Genomic DNA, 18,663 nt, shown 5'->3' on the forward strand with positions numbered 1-18,663 from the left:
AGTGAAGTGGACTTACTTGATTGGCTCGATGGTATAAGGAGGGCTTTGGGAACAATGTTGGTTACCCGACAACTGAAACCTGCAGCCTTTGCTTTGCCGGCTGCGGCAGACAGAAAGTGGAACAGATGATTTCATCCTTTCAGTGTACTTCTCTACACTTTGTCCGCCGGTTCGACCCAATGTGTCCACAGAAGAGCTGAAGAGCATTTGACTTACATAACAGGGGAAGTTGTTTTTGTAACCACGGAAGCTAATTTGTCAAATGACATTGAATTTCCCACTGCGAAAACAGCCCTCGATCGGTCCAGGGTGCCTACGTGACGCTATACCATCGGCGAGAGGCTTGCGAAATAACAATTGACTGGCCTAACAGTTGACTGTGTCAGCCTTTCCACTGCAGTCGGATCAATGTGTCACTGATAGACCATCATTTGTTAGGGTCGGGACATTATTATGGCTGCGGATAAACGGTCTGTGTTCTGGATTTTCGTCAGCGTGGTCTGCGTTGTTGTTGTTTCAGCGGCTGTCACAGAAAAACTTCTGCACGTGCCAATGTTTGAAGTCGGCAGCATTTGGTTCCGCTTGACGCATTTGGCAGACGACTTGAACGGAAACTTGTTTAGCAGACTGTCAGATATTTCACTTTTATGTGCCACTGTTTATTTGGCAAGCGTGATCGGTGGCTTCTTCCTCTTAAGAGAGGCATACAGGCTCTTCTTCGTCCCTTTGAACAGAGTGCGACTACAGGAAGATGTGGGTTATTTGCCTGATGGCAGATTCAGCAATAGAGACTTGGCTAATATGGTTCAGAAAAGGCGAATGGTGGGAGAAATCCCTCCCGTCTATCCGAACGGCTGGTTTGGTTTGATTGAATCACACAGATTGAACAAATCAGAAGCCATCAATATTGGACTTCTTGGTAAGTACACTTCATTTACATACCCTCTCCGGCCGTGCGTGGGAACGTCTTCCAGCAACCTGCAGATGGCCGTGGGTTTCCCCCGGGCTCTGCCTCCACTTTAATGCTGGCGGCTGTCATATAATGTGAAATATTGTCGAGTACGGTTTTAAACACCAATCAAATAAAAATAAGTAAAACCATTTGCCATGCCAGGGTATAGCAAAGATTAATGTTCCAGCGATCTGCAGGCCCAGTGCAGTTGAACAAAAGGAGATAGGACTTCATTGACTTGTAGTCTCAGTCATAATAAAGAAACACTGCATTCATATACCTCCATCTGATTTAACTAGATATTCACGGCTTTACTTCCACTCCATTCCGCCTCCATTTTATGAGGTTATTGATGTCCATAATACACAAACACGGGTATGTGTTGTGTAACAATACAATGTTCTGTTATTATCAGGCCTATTCAGTGTGGTTTATTTTTCTATACCTTCCCATGTTATCTATTATCGACTACCGTAGGTGAGAAAAGTGCCTGAAAAAGGTTGCAGTCTCGAATATGCATCCAGGTAGAATGCAGTGGCTATCCACAACTGGGCCAAGGGGAATTTCCTTTGGTTTGTGGATAGAGGGCAGGCTTTGGCCTCAAGGATCCCTGATTCAAATCCCCGACAAGGTAGATCCTGCTCTGTATATTATGAAATTTGACCCACTCTGATATGGATGACATTCCCAAGTCTAAATATATTGTTCAAAGTAGATCATAATTGCTTGGTGAACAGGATCATTTATATATGTATATCTTTACATCTTTGAGACATCCACATGCAATATCATTATATACCTATGGATTTTATAGGCCTGTGGACGTTGCACATAAATAATGGAAGATATCTTGGGAAAGTTCCGAAAGGTCACTGTTTTATGAAACATTGGTATTGATCAAATTTAAACCGGTTTTATGCACTGCAACACTATTAGCGTCCAGGTACATGTACCTTGGAGGTGACAGTGACACAAGGTCATAGTTAGCCGATAACGGAATATTAAGCTATGTAGAAGACAATGAACTTTGTCTGCACAGTTGTGTGTACACATTGGCATGAGGTCACTAAGTGTGTACGAACTGAGAATATATAGGATACTATGTTATGTCCTAAAAGGCTGCCAGAAAAAGTGCATTTTTGGAGGCAAATACAGGTTATAAGATGTTGATTAGTGCTAAGGCTTAATTTTGCCAACAGAATATCTATATATCTTACTAAAAAATACAATATTGTTAAACACCTTTTTGAAATCAGAGGAACTCTAGAATTAGACTAAGTGAGTTAACTTTATAATCTTTGGCTATACATCTGAATATGCTTTGCTATAAGTACTGCCTTAACAGTTAGTGTTCTGAAAGGATGTACATGTACCATAAGTGTGTTTTTAGTGCTTGAATAGATTATTTCATTTAGTGGTCTTTCCTGAATTACATTTATATAATATATATGTACTTACATTACAAGTGGAAGTAGGACATGCGTTTAGTACATGTGGGTATGTGTTAATTGGAGAAGGCCTCCTCTTCGGCCATATGTGGGAAGGTCTGGCAACAACCTACTGATGGTCGTGGGTTTTCCCCGGGCTCTGCCCGGTTTCCTCCCCCCATAATGCTGGCCGCCGTTGTATAAGTGAAATATTCTTGAGTACGGCATAAAACACCAATCAAATAAATAAATAAATAAATAATTGGAGACGGAGATATAATTACACAGATGTTTGATGCAGTGGCTGAGCTTGGATTTAGGAGCACTACTTCTGGTCGACACTTCTTATATGTGCAACAACAACAGTGGTCATGACTGGTCTCCCTTGTTATCCCAGATACAATCTCCTCCCAGTCCCTGTGAAATACAGCAAACATGCCACTGCTCATCAATAGGTGAAGTTGAATCTACGATGATATAAGTTCTAAAAAATAAGAAGTGGTTGTGTCAATCACCTGCGCAAGCAGTTAAAAGCACGAAGACAAATTTTAGTTTGGTACATGTAGGTGGACAAAGTAATCCCTAAACCCTGCTTTATTTTCTTGACTGAGGTCTGGCATCTCATTGCCTTGAATAAGGCAATGTATGGGTGGACTTTATTGGATGGCTGACATAAGGAAGGTTCTGTGAGACAGCTTATAATGAACGCACAGTTGTTTGACGCAGTAGTTGTGCTTTGATTTGGGAGAACTGGGAGTCATGTATATTTAATTTATGTGCAACAGGTGCAATTTGTGTATGCATATATGTTTTTGTACAAGTTCAGTGTACACATATTAACGTACTGTATTTTGCTGCATCTGTAGTGTACATTTGCTAAAATGAGCTGACCAGGGGTCCCAAATTTTAGAAGAGTGGGGTGGCTTCCACATTAACTGAATTATTTCTGAAGCTAAGCTGGGAAGAATATATTTATTTATTTTATTGGTGTTTTACGCCGTACTCAAGAATATTTCACTTATATGACGGCGGCCAGCATTATTGTGGGTGGAAACCGAGCAAAGCACGGGGGAAACCCACGGCCATCTGCAGGTTGCTTGGGAAGAATTAAGCAAATCTCAGATGTAGTTAGTTGTATACATACATATGTAGATATACATGAACATTGGTGAGCAATACTCCAGTATTTTTTACTGTGACTGAAACAGTAAAAAAAAATTATATTTACAGGTGTACAGGTACTCTAACATTCCACTTACAGTCGGTTAACTTGAAAGTAAAAGATTTCTTTATGGCCAGTAAATGCCCATTTTCATATTGTGTACTTTTTACACCAAAGTCTACCAATCGCGGATGCACATACAGACTTTAGACATTACCCCACCCCCTTGTGGGTATATTTTTTATAGTTCATTGCAGATACATACTAAATGTGTGCTACATGGTTTGGTATGTAACGCACGTGGACCTTTTAAAAAAGTTTTGTGTGAAGGGGTGTGTCAGTTGTATATACATGTATTTGTAAACACAAGGCCATGCTGAGCAATACTGATTTATTTATTTGATTTTTGTTTTACTCCGTACTCAAGAATATTTCACTTATACGACGGCAGCCAGCATTATGGTGGGTGGAAACCGGGCACAGCCCACGGGAAACTCGCGACCATCTGCAGGTTGGTGGCAGACCTTCCCACTTATTGCCGGAGAGGAAGCCAATGTGAGCTGGACTTGAACTCACAGTAACTGCATTGGTGAGAGACTCATTAGGTGAGGGTCATTACGCTGTGCTAGTGCGCTAACCAACTGAGCCACGGAGGCCCCTCTGAGCAATACTGAAGCATTTCTACTGTGATTGAAAAAGGTGAAAAAAATAAATCACACTTTACGCCTGGTTTACTGGTACTTGAAACAAATGCTTTTTAAGGATATGAGTCAGCTAGTATACATTCTATCCGCTTTCCATACTATTGTTCCCTCAGGGTGGGATCAATGTAGGCCTAACTTAAGATATGATAACCCCAACCCCTGAGGATTCCTGCTCATAATTAATCAACAAGTAGGCCATATATATATATGTAATGCTGTCAGTAGGATCACCCAGTGATCCAGACATTCAGGTCACAGAGACAAGTAGGGTTGACGCATGTGTCGGTGCATATGCACCGGTTGTCTGCCTCGGTTAACTGTCCTGTTGTGTTCTACTATATAGATACAGTACCAGGGTACTGCAAAGGTAAATGCAAAGACGTTCTGAAATCTTTCACAGGTGTTCAAATAACAGCAAACCACTAAAAAAGGCCCAAATTAAGGGAATAATGGCTGACAAATTTAACATCAAAGTATGAAAAAAAGAAAAAATCTCCCTAAGCATACGCAATGAGGGGACAAAGAACAGGGGCCAATTCCACAAAGCCACTTTTGACTTCAGTCAAAATTTGAAATATGATTTTAGAGCCTATTTTTTAGCCCTGTAAATTAAAATTTTGACTGCCTCATGAATGTTATCTTAAGACAAATGTGTTAAAATTGCAACTTCCATTACTTAAAACTAAGCGATTTAAATATTGACAGAAATGTCTTTATGGAATTGCTAAAAAAATTTATACGTAAGTTTGCCTGTATAATTTGGTTTACAGAGCTCTCTATAATTAGGCTGTTAAAAAGATGCCAAAATTAAAATGCTATACATACATATCTGTGGCCGTGAGTATTGCAGCTGCCCTATTTTATATGCTAATGGGTGGAGTGTTGCAGATTGAAAGCTGACGAAGTTTGAGTGAGTTATTTTGATGTTTAGACACAGATTCGTGGCTAAACATTACAGAAAAACGGTTTGACACCATATCTGAAAAAAAAATACCTGTTTTAAATAAAGCTTTGTCGTGTACCACCTTTCAAGGTACAGTTATTCCTGCACAACTTCCATAAACTAATCTGGGTCGAGTCACACCTAAGACTTTAAAAGAGGAAGTTGTAACTTCCTTGCTTGGCGTTCAGCATGAATGGGATAGTGCAACGACTGGTTGACCTGTATCAGTATAATGGCTTGGGCGGGGTGGCTTACTTACCTTCGGTAAGTCGTCTCAGTGAAGCAGCACTAGATAAAAGAGCGATGAAATCCGTCCTGCAACAAGGAGGCACATTACACATACATGCACCCTAAAGATTCCTTCATCGTCATATGACTGAAAAATTGTTAAGTACAGCGTTAAACTCCAATCACTCACTCACTCACTCCATAAACTAGTAATATTATTCTTCACGTGAGGTACCCTACCTCTCCAACTGAAACCCGCCAAACCCATATTGATAGCTTCCATGGCCTGTTAATGGTTAGAGAGTCCCCCTTAAAGTTGGAATATCTAAGATCAAAACCCAGGCTGGGTCATACATCATGTAAATGTACCAAAGACTTTAAAAATGGTACTTGTAGCCTTGCCTGGTGATCAGCATTGACAAGTTTAAACGAGGAAACAGGACTGTTTGACCCATTGTCAGTATAGTAATATGACTGGGTTGGGTGTCATGTCTGGTGTCTTCGGCAGCACGGCATGATACTTCAGTGGCAGCAACACTGCCACTTGTGTGTGATGGTAAATGTTGATTGATCATTCTGAGGCCTGGATATGATTACACACCTTTCATGTGAATGACATACATGTGTTTTGTTACTGGGATTAACTTTCATTTTCAGGTTTGAACCTAGCTGTTTTTCGAGACGACAATGGCGAGGCCCATGCTATAGATGCCTACTGTCCTCACATGGGTGCAAACCTGGCGGCTGGGGGCCGAGTGGTGGGCGATTGCCTAGAGTGCCCCTTTCATGGGTGGCAGTTCCGAGGTGCAGATGGAAAGTGCACGAAAATCCCTTACACTGACAGCAGTAAGTGCTTTAACCTGCATAAAAGCATGTAACAAGAACTGCATTGTCAAGGTAAAGATAATTGTGTTTATTTTGTGCTAGATACGTGCAGATCTACACGTCGTGTGTGACGCAGACAGCTTCTGTGGAACATGGTTCTTGCAACCTAGGAAAATCCTTGATTATAAACATACCCAGGATTTATGCTGTCAAGCAATATTTTGACCTTGTTGCATAACAAATAACAATTCTGAAGTGATTTGGAATTTTGACCTAAGTATAAGATTGCTTCACGATCCCGTGGCCTGGTTGTAGTAGTGAATTCTTAATCAACAGTCAAAAACTAATTGTTTAGATTTTAATTTGCCTCTCAGTCCCAGATATAGCCAAGGTGAAGTCGTGGCCAGTGACAGAGCTGAACGGGTGGATTTACCTCTGGCACCACGCAGAAGGTCTGGATCCAACATGGAAGATCCCGGAGATTGAAGAGATCCAGAATGGAGAGTGGAAATTTCGAGGGCGCAGCGAGCATCATATCAATGCTCATATCGAGGTGGGATCATTTTAACAGTTGGCGCACAGATAAAAAAAGTTGTTCTGTAAGCTCTAGCTAACAGAGATCAAAATCTTCAAGATTTCGAAATTCTTAAGAAGAGATGACCTGGACATAAATTGAAGTTCTCCAATACAAGTTGGAAAATACATTTTATATTCCATTTATAGACATTGTAATGTAACGTAAAACTAAGTCATCCTGGCCAATGCAATTTATTGTGGGTGGAAACTGGGCAGAGCCGGGGAGAAACCCCCGACCTTCCGCAGGTTGGTGGTAGACCTTCCCACTTACGGCTGGAGAGGAAGCCAGCATGAGTGGGACTTGAACTCACAGCAGCTGCATTGGTGAGAGACTCCTGGGTCATTCAGCTGTGCTAGCGTGCTAACCAACTGAGCCAGGGAGGCCCCTGGCCACTACAATGTAATAGTGGGAAATATATTAGATTCCATTTATAGACATTGTGAAACAAAATAAAAAACTGAAATTATGAGTATTCGCTTAATACAAAGCCGTTTTTATGATAGCCAGGCCTCTGGATCACGAAGCAATGTTACACTGAAGTCAAAATTTTAATCATTAAATTTGGTATGTCCCTTTACGTTATTTTAGATGAGTTTTGTTTTACAGTAACTTACCTATAATTTATGTTATCAAGCAATATTTTGACCTTGTTACAGAGGAAATAACAATTTTGAAGTGATTTAAACTTTTGACTTTTAAGGCTGGTTCGCTTCGTGATCCCTGGGCCTGGCTCAACGTGGAGGCATCAGTTTTATTTTGATCTTTCAAAAACAAGTGAATGACTTATTTTAGGAACCTAAAGTTTATAATTTTTCAAGTCACTGGCCATTTAGTGTGAAGTTTTTGGAATGTTGAGCAGAAAAACTTGAGATTAACACCTTTACATAAGCTTTTGAAAGTGCAGTTTTATGTACAAAGCTTCATAAAAAGAGATCTGTACATGAAAATGTGCTGAATTCAGCCATTTACACAATTTTTCTTCTTCTATTGCTGTGCATGGGAAGGTCTTTCAACAACCTGGGAATGGTCGGGATTTTCACTAGGCTCCGTCTGTTCCCGTCTCGCCGTAATGCTGGTTGCTGTCGTATATGTCATGTGTGAAATGTTCTCGATTATGGTGTAAAATACGAATCAAATAAATAATCAAGCGAAGAAATACACGATTGTTGATGACAGGAAATTCCCGAGAATGGAGCAGATGTGTATCACTTGGGTCAAGTCCACGGTCCAATCATGATGGCCGGCATCGACCTGCGCTTCATGTACAGCAAGCTGTGGGAGTTTGCCAAACACGAGTGGACTGCCTGCTGGGAGGCACTGCCCGCCCCAAACGCCCACATTGGCCAGATCAAACTCACTCACAGCATCAAGATGTTCGGCAAACGCCTCCCGCCTGTGGATCTCTCCGTCGATGGTCAGCAGGTAGTGCAAGTATTCTGATTCAGGAAGCATACAACACAATGTGTTTTTATTATTTACTCTTTTTTTGGTAAGAAATTATTTCCTTCTGGTTGAATAGGCGATTGCTGAATAGTTTATGGGATTGCCTTTCAGATGCTAGGTCACATGAGATTCTTGAACAAGGAATTTTTTGAAGGTTGCGCTAGTTGCATTCTTCTTAGGGCCTTGAGACCTCTTCGGTTGCTTAATGATTAGAGAGTTTGCCTCGAAGTCCCCGGGATCAAACCCGGGTGAAGTCATGCTTTAAGAAGACACAATGTATGTACACAAACCTAATGATTCCTCGTCGTCATGTGACTGAAAAATTGCTGAGTATGCCGTTAAATGCCAAGCATTCGTTCATCCATTCATTCTCAGGGCCTTGGTTTAGCATCAATTAGCGGTCGACCATGCTGTCTCGTGTAGTCTTGCATGCTGGGAATCTGAGAGACCACTTTCATTCCTCCAGTATGACATCAGTGTGTCTCATGTGGGAGAGTTAATTGGCTGGCAACTCTCCAAATGTCTGTGTTTTTTTTTAGGCTCTCCAGTTTCCTCTACCCAAATAATTTAAAAGTTTTTAGTTTCCCCCAGGCTCTGCCTGGTTTCCTCCCACCATAATGCTGGTTGCCGTTGTATAAGTGAAATATTCTTGAGTACGACGTTGCTATAAATTTTGTGGCCCTTGGCGAAATTTCTCAAGACTTAATAAAAATTTATTTTTTTTGTAGACTTCTTCTTAAATTGATTGATAATGATTGATTCATCTACCTTACATGGCCACATGAAAATTTTTGTGAACTTTGACTAATTTTGTTCTCATAGAAACCTAAGTGTTAGCATCAAAAGTATCATTTTAAAGTGAATTTTTACATATCAAACTTTAGTTGAAATACCGCACATGGCCTTACAACACTATAATCTGGAGTTGTCGGGAAGTAATGAAGAAAGATACGACTTAAAATCTAACTTATGCACTTTTGTTCAAGTGGTCCCAGTTGAATACAGTGTTGGTGTATCTTTGTCATGCAACCAATGAAACGGGGCTGAACGCAAGGTTTAACACCTGAAGTAAATTAAACATTTTGTACAAACGTTACAAATCCTTGTGTTCTGTTAGATTGGCCCTGGAATCGTGTACCTGAAGTTCGACAATCTGCTGGGTAAGGGCGCCTTTCTGCAGTCCCTCACCCCCGAGGGGCCCATGATGCAACGTCTCGTCCATAATATCTATGTCCACTGGAAGATGCCCATTATCATCGCTAAATTCTTTATGTTGGGGGAAGCACTCCAGGTACTGTAACTTTTACATTGTTGAGGTCGTGATTTGAAAGTCTGAGAGATTCTGAACATTAGAAAATTTATATTTTCATATTGGCGGAGAGAGGGGTTTAAATCTGGGTTATTCCTGTGACTTAAGATTGTTAGCTTTGATACTTCTCGTGGGTTTGGAGTTCGGCAAAAAGGGATATAGGCTAAGTACTGAGATTGGGGTAATATTGGGGTACCATGTCTGGTGCCTTCAGCAGGTGTGACAGCATGCGGACTGGCTTGCTTCAATGATGTGCTGCTGTGATGTTGAGTGAAGTAATGTTGAGAATGACAAAAAGAATAGCAGAAAAATAAACAAGCATATTATGTAATATTTTTCTTTCTGTAAGCTGATTATATGTCATGTTGAAGGATAAACAAGAACAAATAGTCTGCTGGATGTTGGGTCAACCAAGGGATGAAACTCTAGACAACTTTTTTGTACTGTGACCTTTGACATGTCCAGATGAGGTCACTGTAACATAATGGTGAGTGTGGATGTTTTGCAGGTGGAGCGAGACATCATGATATGGAACAACAAATGTTATGAGGCAAAGCCGTTGTTCGTCAAGTCCAAAGAGGATACGCTCATTGCCCGTCACAGGCGGTGGTATCAACAGTTCTACTCTGAAAATAGTCCCCGATTCAAGTTCCAGAAAGAAACCCTTGAGTGGTGAAGAAAAAGAAAATGGCAATGACAGAAAGAGTGATTTGAATAAGTCTGAATTTAAACAGAATGTCTCTGAACAAATTAGAGGACACCAGCAACAAATACAAATCCTCATTACTGAACAGAAAGGTTTACCTCAGCTATTCCTGTTGGCAAGCCCATGAGACTACATATACGCCATGCAAAAATTTCTATAAATGGTTATATCAAATCAACTCTTTTCTGGATAATCATAATTTGACCCAAGTTGATACCTTCGTATTAAGAAAACCAACCAAGTTCCGATTCCACAGAGCCATTTCTGACTTTACTCAAACTTTGAAATACGATCTTCAAGCTTGTTATTGAGTTATAGAAATTAATATTGTGTTCGATGCGATCAAAGTTATCTTAAGACAAATGTGTCCAATTTCTATTTCCAGTACCAAAATGTTGAAGAGGTTTTTAAATTTTGACTTAAGTCAGAAATGGCTTTGTTCGTGCCCACTGTGTCATTCTGCCTCCGTTCTAAACCTGGAAGTATTCAAGACTTCTTTCACGTGTTACTTTGTACTACAGTTTATTTTTTTCAGTTTTGTATTCAGTCATCAACATAATTTAGAATTTATTAAGATGTGTATTTATGGTACAGGTATTTGGTGAGGTCGAATTTATTAATTGAATTGAGGTCGTTAATAAAATAAGTTCTCAAGGTATCTTTTTTTCACTCTGGGAAATAACTTGTGGTACGTGTTGCTTCATATTGATTTATTGATATGTCTGCTGTTCAGAACTTAACAAATTAGCCACATGTGGAATACAATGTAGTTACGTTTTGTACTAGTGCAAATATATTTTTACAGAATGTAACAGTTGAAGCCCTAGCTCACCGAATTAGCTGAGAAATATGTATCTAATTAGCTCAGCAAGGGATGCTATTGGGAAAAAATGGTAAAATGGAATTGTATATGTATGTCAGTGTTTTGATAGGTTTTTGCAAAAATTTAAAAAAAAAAAAAAAAAAATTTTTGGAAATATTGTATTATAAAGCACATGATCTATAACATTTCCTTGTTTATTTCAATTTTTATTGTCTTTGATTTTTTATGTTATTTTGTGTGATGTAATGTATTACATACTGTTTGAATGCAGATTTTTTTTATTTACACGTGTTTCATGACCAGGATTATGACAAGAAGCCTAAAATTTGTTATATTTATCAATATATATATAGTCAGCGTGTAAAACTTAAGTTTATGAATGGTCAATGTTTTTTTATTTAAGGTTTGTTATCCTGGACAGAAAAATTCTATTGCATTTCTTTTGTATTCAAAGTTTTTTTTTTTAACTTTTTCATTCTGTTCAATGGGTAAAGAGCTCAATGCTTTTCAAAATTATCTCTGAATTTGTTTCTTTTCTCTCTTTGACTGATAATATTTGCTCAATAGTTATATATATATGCATAATACTGTGCTGTATTATCTTAATGATTTAGCATTTTAAAATATTGTATGTAGTAGGAAAGCTATTGGAAGAAAAAAAAACTGTTAAAAATGTTATATGTATTAAATATCAAAAAGACAGAGGTGGGACAACTTGGGTATATGTCCTAATGCTTATTGTATATAAGTATTGATTTTTATTTCCCCAGGCTCAAAATGATCAAACAGATATTCTTTTTTGTAACCCACCTGTGCTTTAAACATTTCACATACTTGGCAGCCATCTTGGATTTTGCTCAAACTAAGAGAATGCTGTAGTGGTGAATACACTCCAGCCCAGGACTCAGTTAGCCTGTTTAATCTTTCCGACAACATTGAGAAAGGAATCAGGATGAACTGGTATCTCTACCTTCAGTATATGTAGCGTTAATGGTATTTGTTCCACTCACATGGAGGGCCATTTTGGATTTGCGATGTGGAATTTAAAAAACTGCTTTATCAATACGCTTGTCTCTTTCCGCTCAAGGCATACCTGTATCAGGGTATTCAATTTTAGGTTGACAGCAAGACGTGCTAGATATCTCAGCCCGTGGGAAACATGTTATTTGGGAAATTCTGATTCTTTACCACATTTCAATAAATTTGATATAAAATGTATGTTGTAAACATTTTGATATTACGGAAGCTGTGACATGATGACTCCAGGGCGTAAAATCATATAATTTCTCACGTGTAGAGGAGGAAATCGGTACCAAAAAAAAAAATAAAAAATACATACAGGTAGTGCATACAGGTATTTGATACATATACTAGTTTTCTAAGAATGACTAGAGAACATTTTTTCTGTCTCCCTCTCTCTTTGACTTTGGTGTTGAAAGAAAGCAAGTTGATCAAAACTTTAATCGATTCATCTGAACTGGAAAGTGGTGGTATATTCATGACTTATTCTAGAATCACAATGTTGATCAATTGATCAGAATTGGATAATTATGATGTATTCATCAGAATTGGAAAATGACGATCTATTCATCAATGGTTGTAGAACTGAAAATTCCTGCCGACTCCTAAATAATTGAAATTTTATAATTTGCTCTGGACTTTAATCAGTTGCAAACTAGACAGATGGTTTAGATACTGTATTGTAGAAAATGTTGATAAAATTGCATCATCACATATTTTGGGGTTAAATTGATCAAGTATTGATCAGTGATCAAATGAATTTCATGCCAACAGTGCCCAAAAGTATATGATACCTCTGTCAAACATCCTGTCCATTTTTGACCATACCCTGTGCCTGGTAACACTGCGTGCATCTCCCCTGAATCCTGCCATGACTGCTGAAATTTATCAGCCTTTTGATGTACATTTACACATAAACTTAAGTTTAAAAGTTTATATATATATATATATATATATATATATAAAATAAAAGTAAAATGTTTGTGTTAATCAAAGCCTTTCATTTATGGGACATGGAAAATATTTTAATTTTTTTTAATTTTGAAATTTTCAGTCTTGCTCAACTACATTATTTTATAGAGGTTTAACATTAAATCTGATGTCATGGGATCAGGTGAATAAAGGTAAGCCTTCGAAGTGCTCAAGTGTTCTATCCATGGTCTCTCCTAGCGTATGTGCACTTCATTTTAGACTAGCTTTGGTATTTTTAAGGGTGCTACAACTTATTAAGTGCAGTAAAATTTTTCATCCATTGTTTTTTTTTTTCTTTTTAATGCATTTTCAGCTGCTGAAGTGCAGGTATTAACTCTCACTTCGAACAAAAAAAATAGATGATTATATGAAATATGTACAAATTATTGTATCCTTATCAGTTTTTGAACCAGCACGTGTAAACTGGTACTTGTAAGCTTCCATTGTTACTTGTTTAATTGTAAAGTCTTTTAATGAAATATTTTAGTTTACAGTTTTATTTCTTAGTACTATATTTCTTTTCTTTTCTTTTTTTGTCACCCTTGTAAAATGATTCATATTGCCTGGAATCTTGAAATCTTGACGTATGTTAGTAATCTTATTAATCGCAATATCCCGGTGTTATATACGCCCTATATACAGTAGTAACTACTGTATATACCAGTATTTTTCAAGGTTAAAAGTAAAGGTGATTGACCCCTGTCCCCAAATGATGTTATTCATTTCAAATTGTTTGGTATTTATTAACAGTGTAAGATATTCAAGTTTAAAGACCGTTGATTCGGGTCTTGTGAAATGTAAGATGGATACATCCAGATTGTGTGAAGGTAAACAGCCCTTGAAGGGTTGTGCAGGCCGTCTGAGGTAAACCGACAGGAGGCCATATATTAAACAGTTGTTTGTGACCAGCTATCACATATGAAGTTTTACTTACTTTTCACCAGTACCAATGCAAAATGTGTGCATCTTATATGGTGAATTTTGCTTTCTAGTTTACACCACTTGTGAATGTGGCTGTCAATTAGTACAGATTTTAATCATTGTTATAACTGATAATATTTATTAAAATGTTGATAATTCATCGCGCCTGATCATTGTTATGCGGCAAAGGTCTCTGGTGAAATTTGAATTTGGTTAAACGTTGGAAATATAAGTTTTTAATGGAATATTTACATTATCCAAAAAGCTGGTTTATTTTCTGTCAGTGTGGAAAAAGTTGTTCATACTAAGTTGTTTATTTTAAAGAATGTTTGTTTTTGATGGCTTACTTACAAGCTGGTAATGGTACACTTGTAATGTAGACTGATTATATCTTTTTGTCACAATTTATGCAACCTGTAATTCTTCAAACTTTTCACATGTTTTCAAGGTGTTTATTCAAGAATGTTCAGAGGGCATTGTTCTGTGTAGACTGATAAAACTATACTTTTTCAGAAGCCCTGGAATTGGCCAACCTAGCCCGTGTAGATTTATCTCAGAAATCTGTGTGAAAGGGTGCATAGGTCGCACTGAAAGTTGCTCTTTCATGTGTAAAAAGGTTGAGGAATTAGTGCATGTGTTTTGCAGTGGTGAAAAAAAAATTCGGATAAATCTGGCCTTTTACATGCACTCTAATTTTCATGACCACATAATTAAAAGCTGTTAGTAAAAATACAACATATTATGAGGTTCAAATGTTTTAAGGGCCAAGATAACTGTAGTTGTCGTACTGGTACCAGTCTGTACATGTATTGCACAGTGCAATTTATTTTCAGTACAATCATCTCTTAAACTGCTAATTAGTGTATGAACAGATACTTACATATGGACAAGTGCATATAATAAATCCTTATTATTACAAAAAATGTCATATATACATACGTTGTAGTATAATTGTTGCAAATTAATACATAACAAATTGATTGTTATTTTTATGTACACTTGTACACATACAAGAAATTCTAACTATATTAAATTTCACCATTTAACACATACTGTAGCTGGAGGTCATGTAGCATTTTAACATTTTCCAGTCATGGAGTTAAAAATATGACTTTCTACTATGGAGAAGTGTTAAAAGGTATTCTTACTGTAGAAAAATGTTCATTTTTCCCCCCAAGAGGAGTGTAATATTTGTTTAATACTCAACAGAAAATCATTCAAGGGAGTAAAAGGGGACGGGTGCTCAATGGGTAGAATGTAATATTGTCAAAGCTGTTAATGGACAAATTTATATATTTAACAACTTTTTTCAATTGTTAATCACCCCTTTTGGGCACCTATATATTTATCATTAATCAGTCTAGTGTATGAATTTGAGAAATATTCTTTTTCTTCTCTAAAAGTATTCATTTAGCTAGGGCATTTTATTTTTAAGTTATATGTGAATTTGGAATAGTTGACAACAAACGCCTATCCTATAAATATTTATATATAGAATGAAATAATAAATTCCTGTAACATTAGATGTCATAACTAAGGTAGAACCCTGCTATGTTGGGGGGGGGGGGAGGGAGGGGGTCTTGAGGTGCAGTAATTTTTTTTTCACAACATACAAGTAAAGCCTGAGGCCTCAAGTGCTAGCATTTTTCAGCAATGCAAGGATTTGTGAACAATGCAAGTTAAATAGGGATTTAAATTAATATATCCGATTATCTGCATTTCAAACTATTTCTTGAAAATGGAATAAAGATTTGAAAAGTGCCGCAAGATTTGTCCCTAATGTCATTATAACATAAATCACTTTCGCCGTTTTATTGGTCGTAAAAAGCAGCAGCAACCTAAAACTTCAAAGGCCACCGTCCGTGGCTGAGTATTACTTTGATCACGGAGGCTCTGTTGTGGGGAGTGTAGTGGAGTGCGAACGTGGCTTATTGTACGAGGGCTGTTAGCTGGTTCTCTGTAACCACCAAGCAGTCCCTTGAATAAGAACGTTACATGTTCGAATCCAGTTCTTGATGCTATGGCTGAAATTTACGTCAGCCTTGTTGTACCGCTTCGATGACTTAATGGTTAGAGCGTCCGCCTCGAAGTCAGGACAACCTGAATCAAACCGGGGCCGATCATACCAAAGAGCAAAAAATGGTACGTGTTGCTGCATCGCTTGGCTCTCAGCACTGTGACCGGTTTGGGTGCCCTGTCTGGTGTTTTCGGCATGATACTTCAGTGGCGGCATGGAAGACTCGCCTCGTCATATGGCTGAAAAATTGTACATCGTAAATCCTCAAGCATATATACATTGGCATACGTCAAGTTTATAAGGTGCTTCGTGAATGGCAGTGGTTTACTTTCGGCACTCTGATTTCATCTGTGCACAATCCTTGTCAACCACCGTCATATATGTGAAAATTCTTCAGCCTAATGTAAACTACCAATGTAATAAATACATCCTATTATGAGAGGCTTTGTTTAAACAATATTATTTCGCATGAACGAAAATGGATTGGCGAACAGGCGCATTGCCTGTAAACGCCGCTCCACAGGCTTTCACAGTAAATAGGCAATAGGTAGTAGAACCGTTTATAACCCTCGGAAATGTGCTGAGACGTTCCAGGATTAAATCCGTTGTAATTTAAGTCAAAACCATATATAGCTTTACGCCAAATTATGACATAACAGGCTGGTTAATTGTTGGAGGCCTCCACAATTACCCTAATTCTTCAACCGCCTCTGAAACCAATATTTTGAAACATTCTGACCGAACCAGAATTTATGAAGATTGCATCGTTTGTGAAACAAACAAACCTTTCTTATCGTCATTTTCATGATAATGGCATGCATAGTTTCCACTGAAAAAAGGTTCTGGGTCGAGTCACACCTAAGACCTTAAAAGAAGAAGTTGTAACTTCCTCGATTGGCGTTCAGCATGTAGGGGATAGTGAAACGACTGGTTGACCCATATCACTATAATGGCTCGGGCATATTGTATGGTTAATACAAAATGTGTAGCACGTGCAATATAGAGTAGTTAAAGTTTCAATGGTATGAAGGCTTGGTTTGGGTATAACATTGTGGGTTTAGGTAATAATGCTGTTTGAGGTAGTACTGTGGATTTAAGCTTGCTTCAAGCGGCTTACTTGCCTTCGGTAAGGCTTCTCATTGAAGCAGCACTAGATAAAAGAGCGGTGGAAATCCGTCCTCCTACAAGGAGGCACATCACGTGCACTGTAAGGAGTCCTTGGTCATCATATGACTGAAACATTATTAAACCCCAAGCACTCATTCACTCACAGAAAAAAGGTGCTTTAGTGGTAGAATGTCATCAAAGTGCTGACGTATGTCGATGACACCAGACATGACATCCCACCCAGTCATATAGTGACACCAGCCCAACCTGTTTGCTTCCACTGACTTCTCAGTGCGGAACGCCAAGCAAGGAAACAAAAAGTACTATTTTTAAAGTCTTTAGTATGCGTAACCTGGCCCCGGTTTGATCACAGATCTCTCAACCTAACCGCGAACACTATGACCATTATAGGCAACGAAAGCTTCCCACATATAGTGTAACTGAAAACCCTTATAGCTTAATACTTCATTGCCACATCATAACAGACTGGTTAACGGGTGGAGGCCTCACTCAATGTAACCTAACTGCTATCGGATAATGAAAAATTGAAGCACCAAACAAATAAGTAAAGGGTGGAGAATACCAAGCATTACCCTTAAGGAAAACAACCATACCGTATCTGGTAGATGTACTAGAACATAAACGTGTGCAACTTTATAAAAGCTGTGAATGTGGTCGCTGTGAGTTCAAATCCATCTCATGCCGGCCTCCTCTTCGGCCGTACGTGGGTTGGTCTTTCAGCAATCTGCGGATAGTCGTGTGTTTCCCTGGGCTCTGTCCGGTTTCCTCCCACCATAATACTGGTAGCCGTCTTTGAAATATTCTTGAGTACGGCGTAAAACTCTCATGAAATAAATAAATCTACAGAAGCAGTGAAACCTCGCCGAAATTCAGTATGGTTCAGAATGTCCCCTGTCCGGCCAATAGTCATAAAAGAACATACAGATTGAGCGACTTGTTCCGCGCTGAAAATTTTCTATTGTATCCAGAGAGACAGGGACAAACACTGAAATAGAAACCGTCTGCAAGCAGCCTGCGGATTGTGGTGGGTTTCCTCTGGGAACTGTCCGATTTCCTCCCACCATAATGCTGGCCACCGTCGTTTAAATGAAATATTATCGAGTATGGCGTAAAACACCAATCAAATAAATAAATAAATTAAATAGAGGCCTGTAGTAGGCTTGTGGGTTGCAGAACGAAGGCTTTTGTAAATAAGTATTTTCCAAGACTACATGATGACCTTTGTAACACTCTGTACACTTTAAAAATTAAGATTGCCTTTTTTTCTTTTGGACAAAATATATTTGTTTGATTGATGTTTTACACCGTATTCAAGAATATTTCATTAAAAAGACGGCGGCCAGCATTATGGTGGGAGGACATCGAGCACAGGGGGAACACACGACCATCCGCAGGTTTTTGCCAGACCTTCCCATGAATGGCGGTATAGGAAATTAGCATGAGCTGGACTTGAATTCACAGCGACCGAATTAGTGAGAGGCTTCTGCATGGGTCATTGCGCCGCGC

At 38.5% G+C, this 18,663-nt stretch overlaps 1 protein-coding gene across 1 annotated transcript; it reads left to right on the top strand.

The window, feature by feature from the left end:
• The first annotated feature begins 453 nt into the window (after positions 1–453).
• LOC135480985 (cholesterol 7-desaturase nvd-like) lies at positions 454–10,792 on the top strand. Its single transcript, XM_064760916.1, has 6 exons — positions 454–919; positions 6,074–6,262; positions 6,616–6,794; positions 7,995–8,240; positions 9,379–9,552; positions 10,079–10,792. Exons 1-6 carry the CDS (start codon positions 454–456, stop codon positions 10,244–10,246), a joined length of 1,422 nt encoding a protein of 473 aa, XP_064616986.1. The 3' UTR covers positions 10,247–10,792.
• The last annotated feature ends 7,871 nt before the right edge of the window (positions 10,793–18,663 follow it).

This window comes from Liolophura sinensis, chromosome 13 (assembly GCF_032854445.1).
Source record: "Liolophura sinensis isolate JHLJ2023 chromosome 13, CUHK_Ljap_v2, whole genome shotgun sequence".
In the NCBI taxonomy this organism is placed as follows: domain Eukaryota; kingdom Metazoa; phylum Mollusca; class Polyplacophora; order Chitonida; family Chitonidae; genus Liolophura; species Liolophura sinensis.

Bases quoted from the DNA above. Each gene is read 5' to 3' on its own strand.
- LOC135480985 (XM_064760916.1), top strand. From the start codon at position 454: ATGGCTGCGGATAAACGGTCTGTGTTCTGGATTTTCGTCAGCGTGGTC. The intron at 920-6,073 runs GTAAGTACACTT...TTTCATTTTCAG, and splicing joins CATCAATATTGGACTTCTTG to GTTTGAACCTAGCTGTTTTT. The intron at 6,263-6,615 runs GTAAGTGCTTTA...TTTGCCTCTCAG, and splicing joins AATCCCTTACACTGACAGCA to TCCCAGATATAGCCAAGGTG.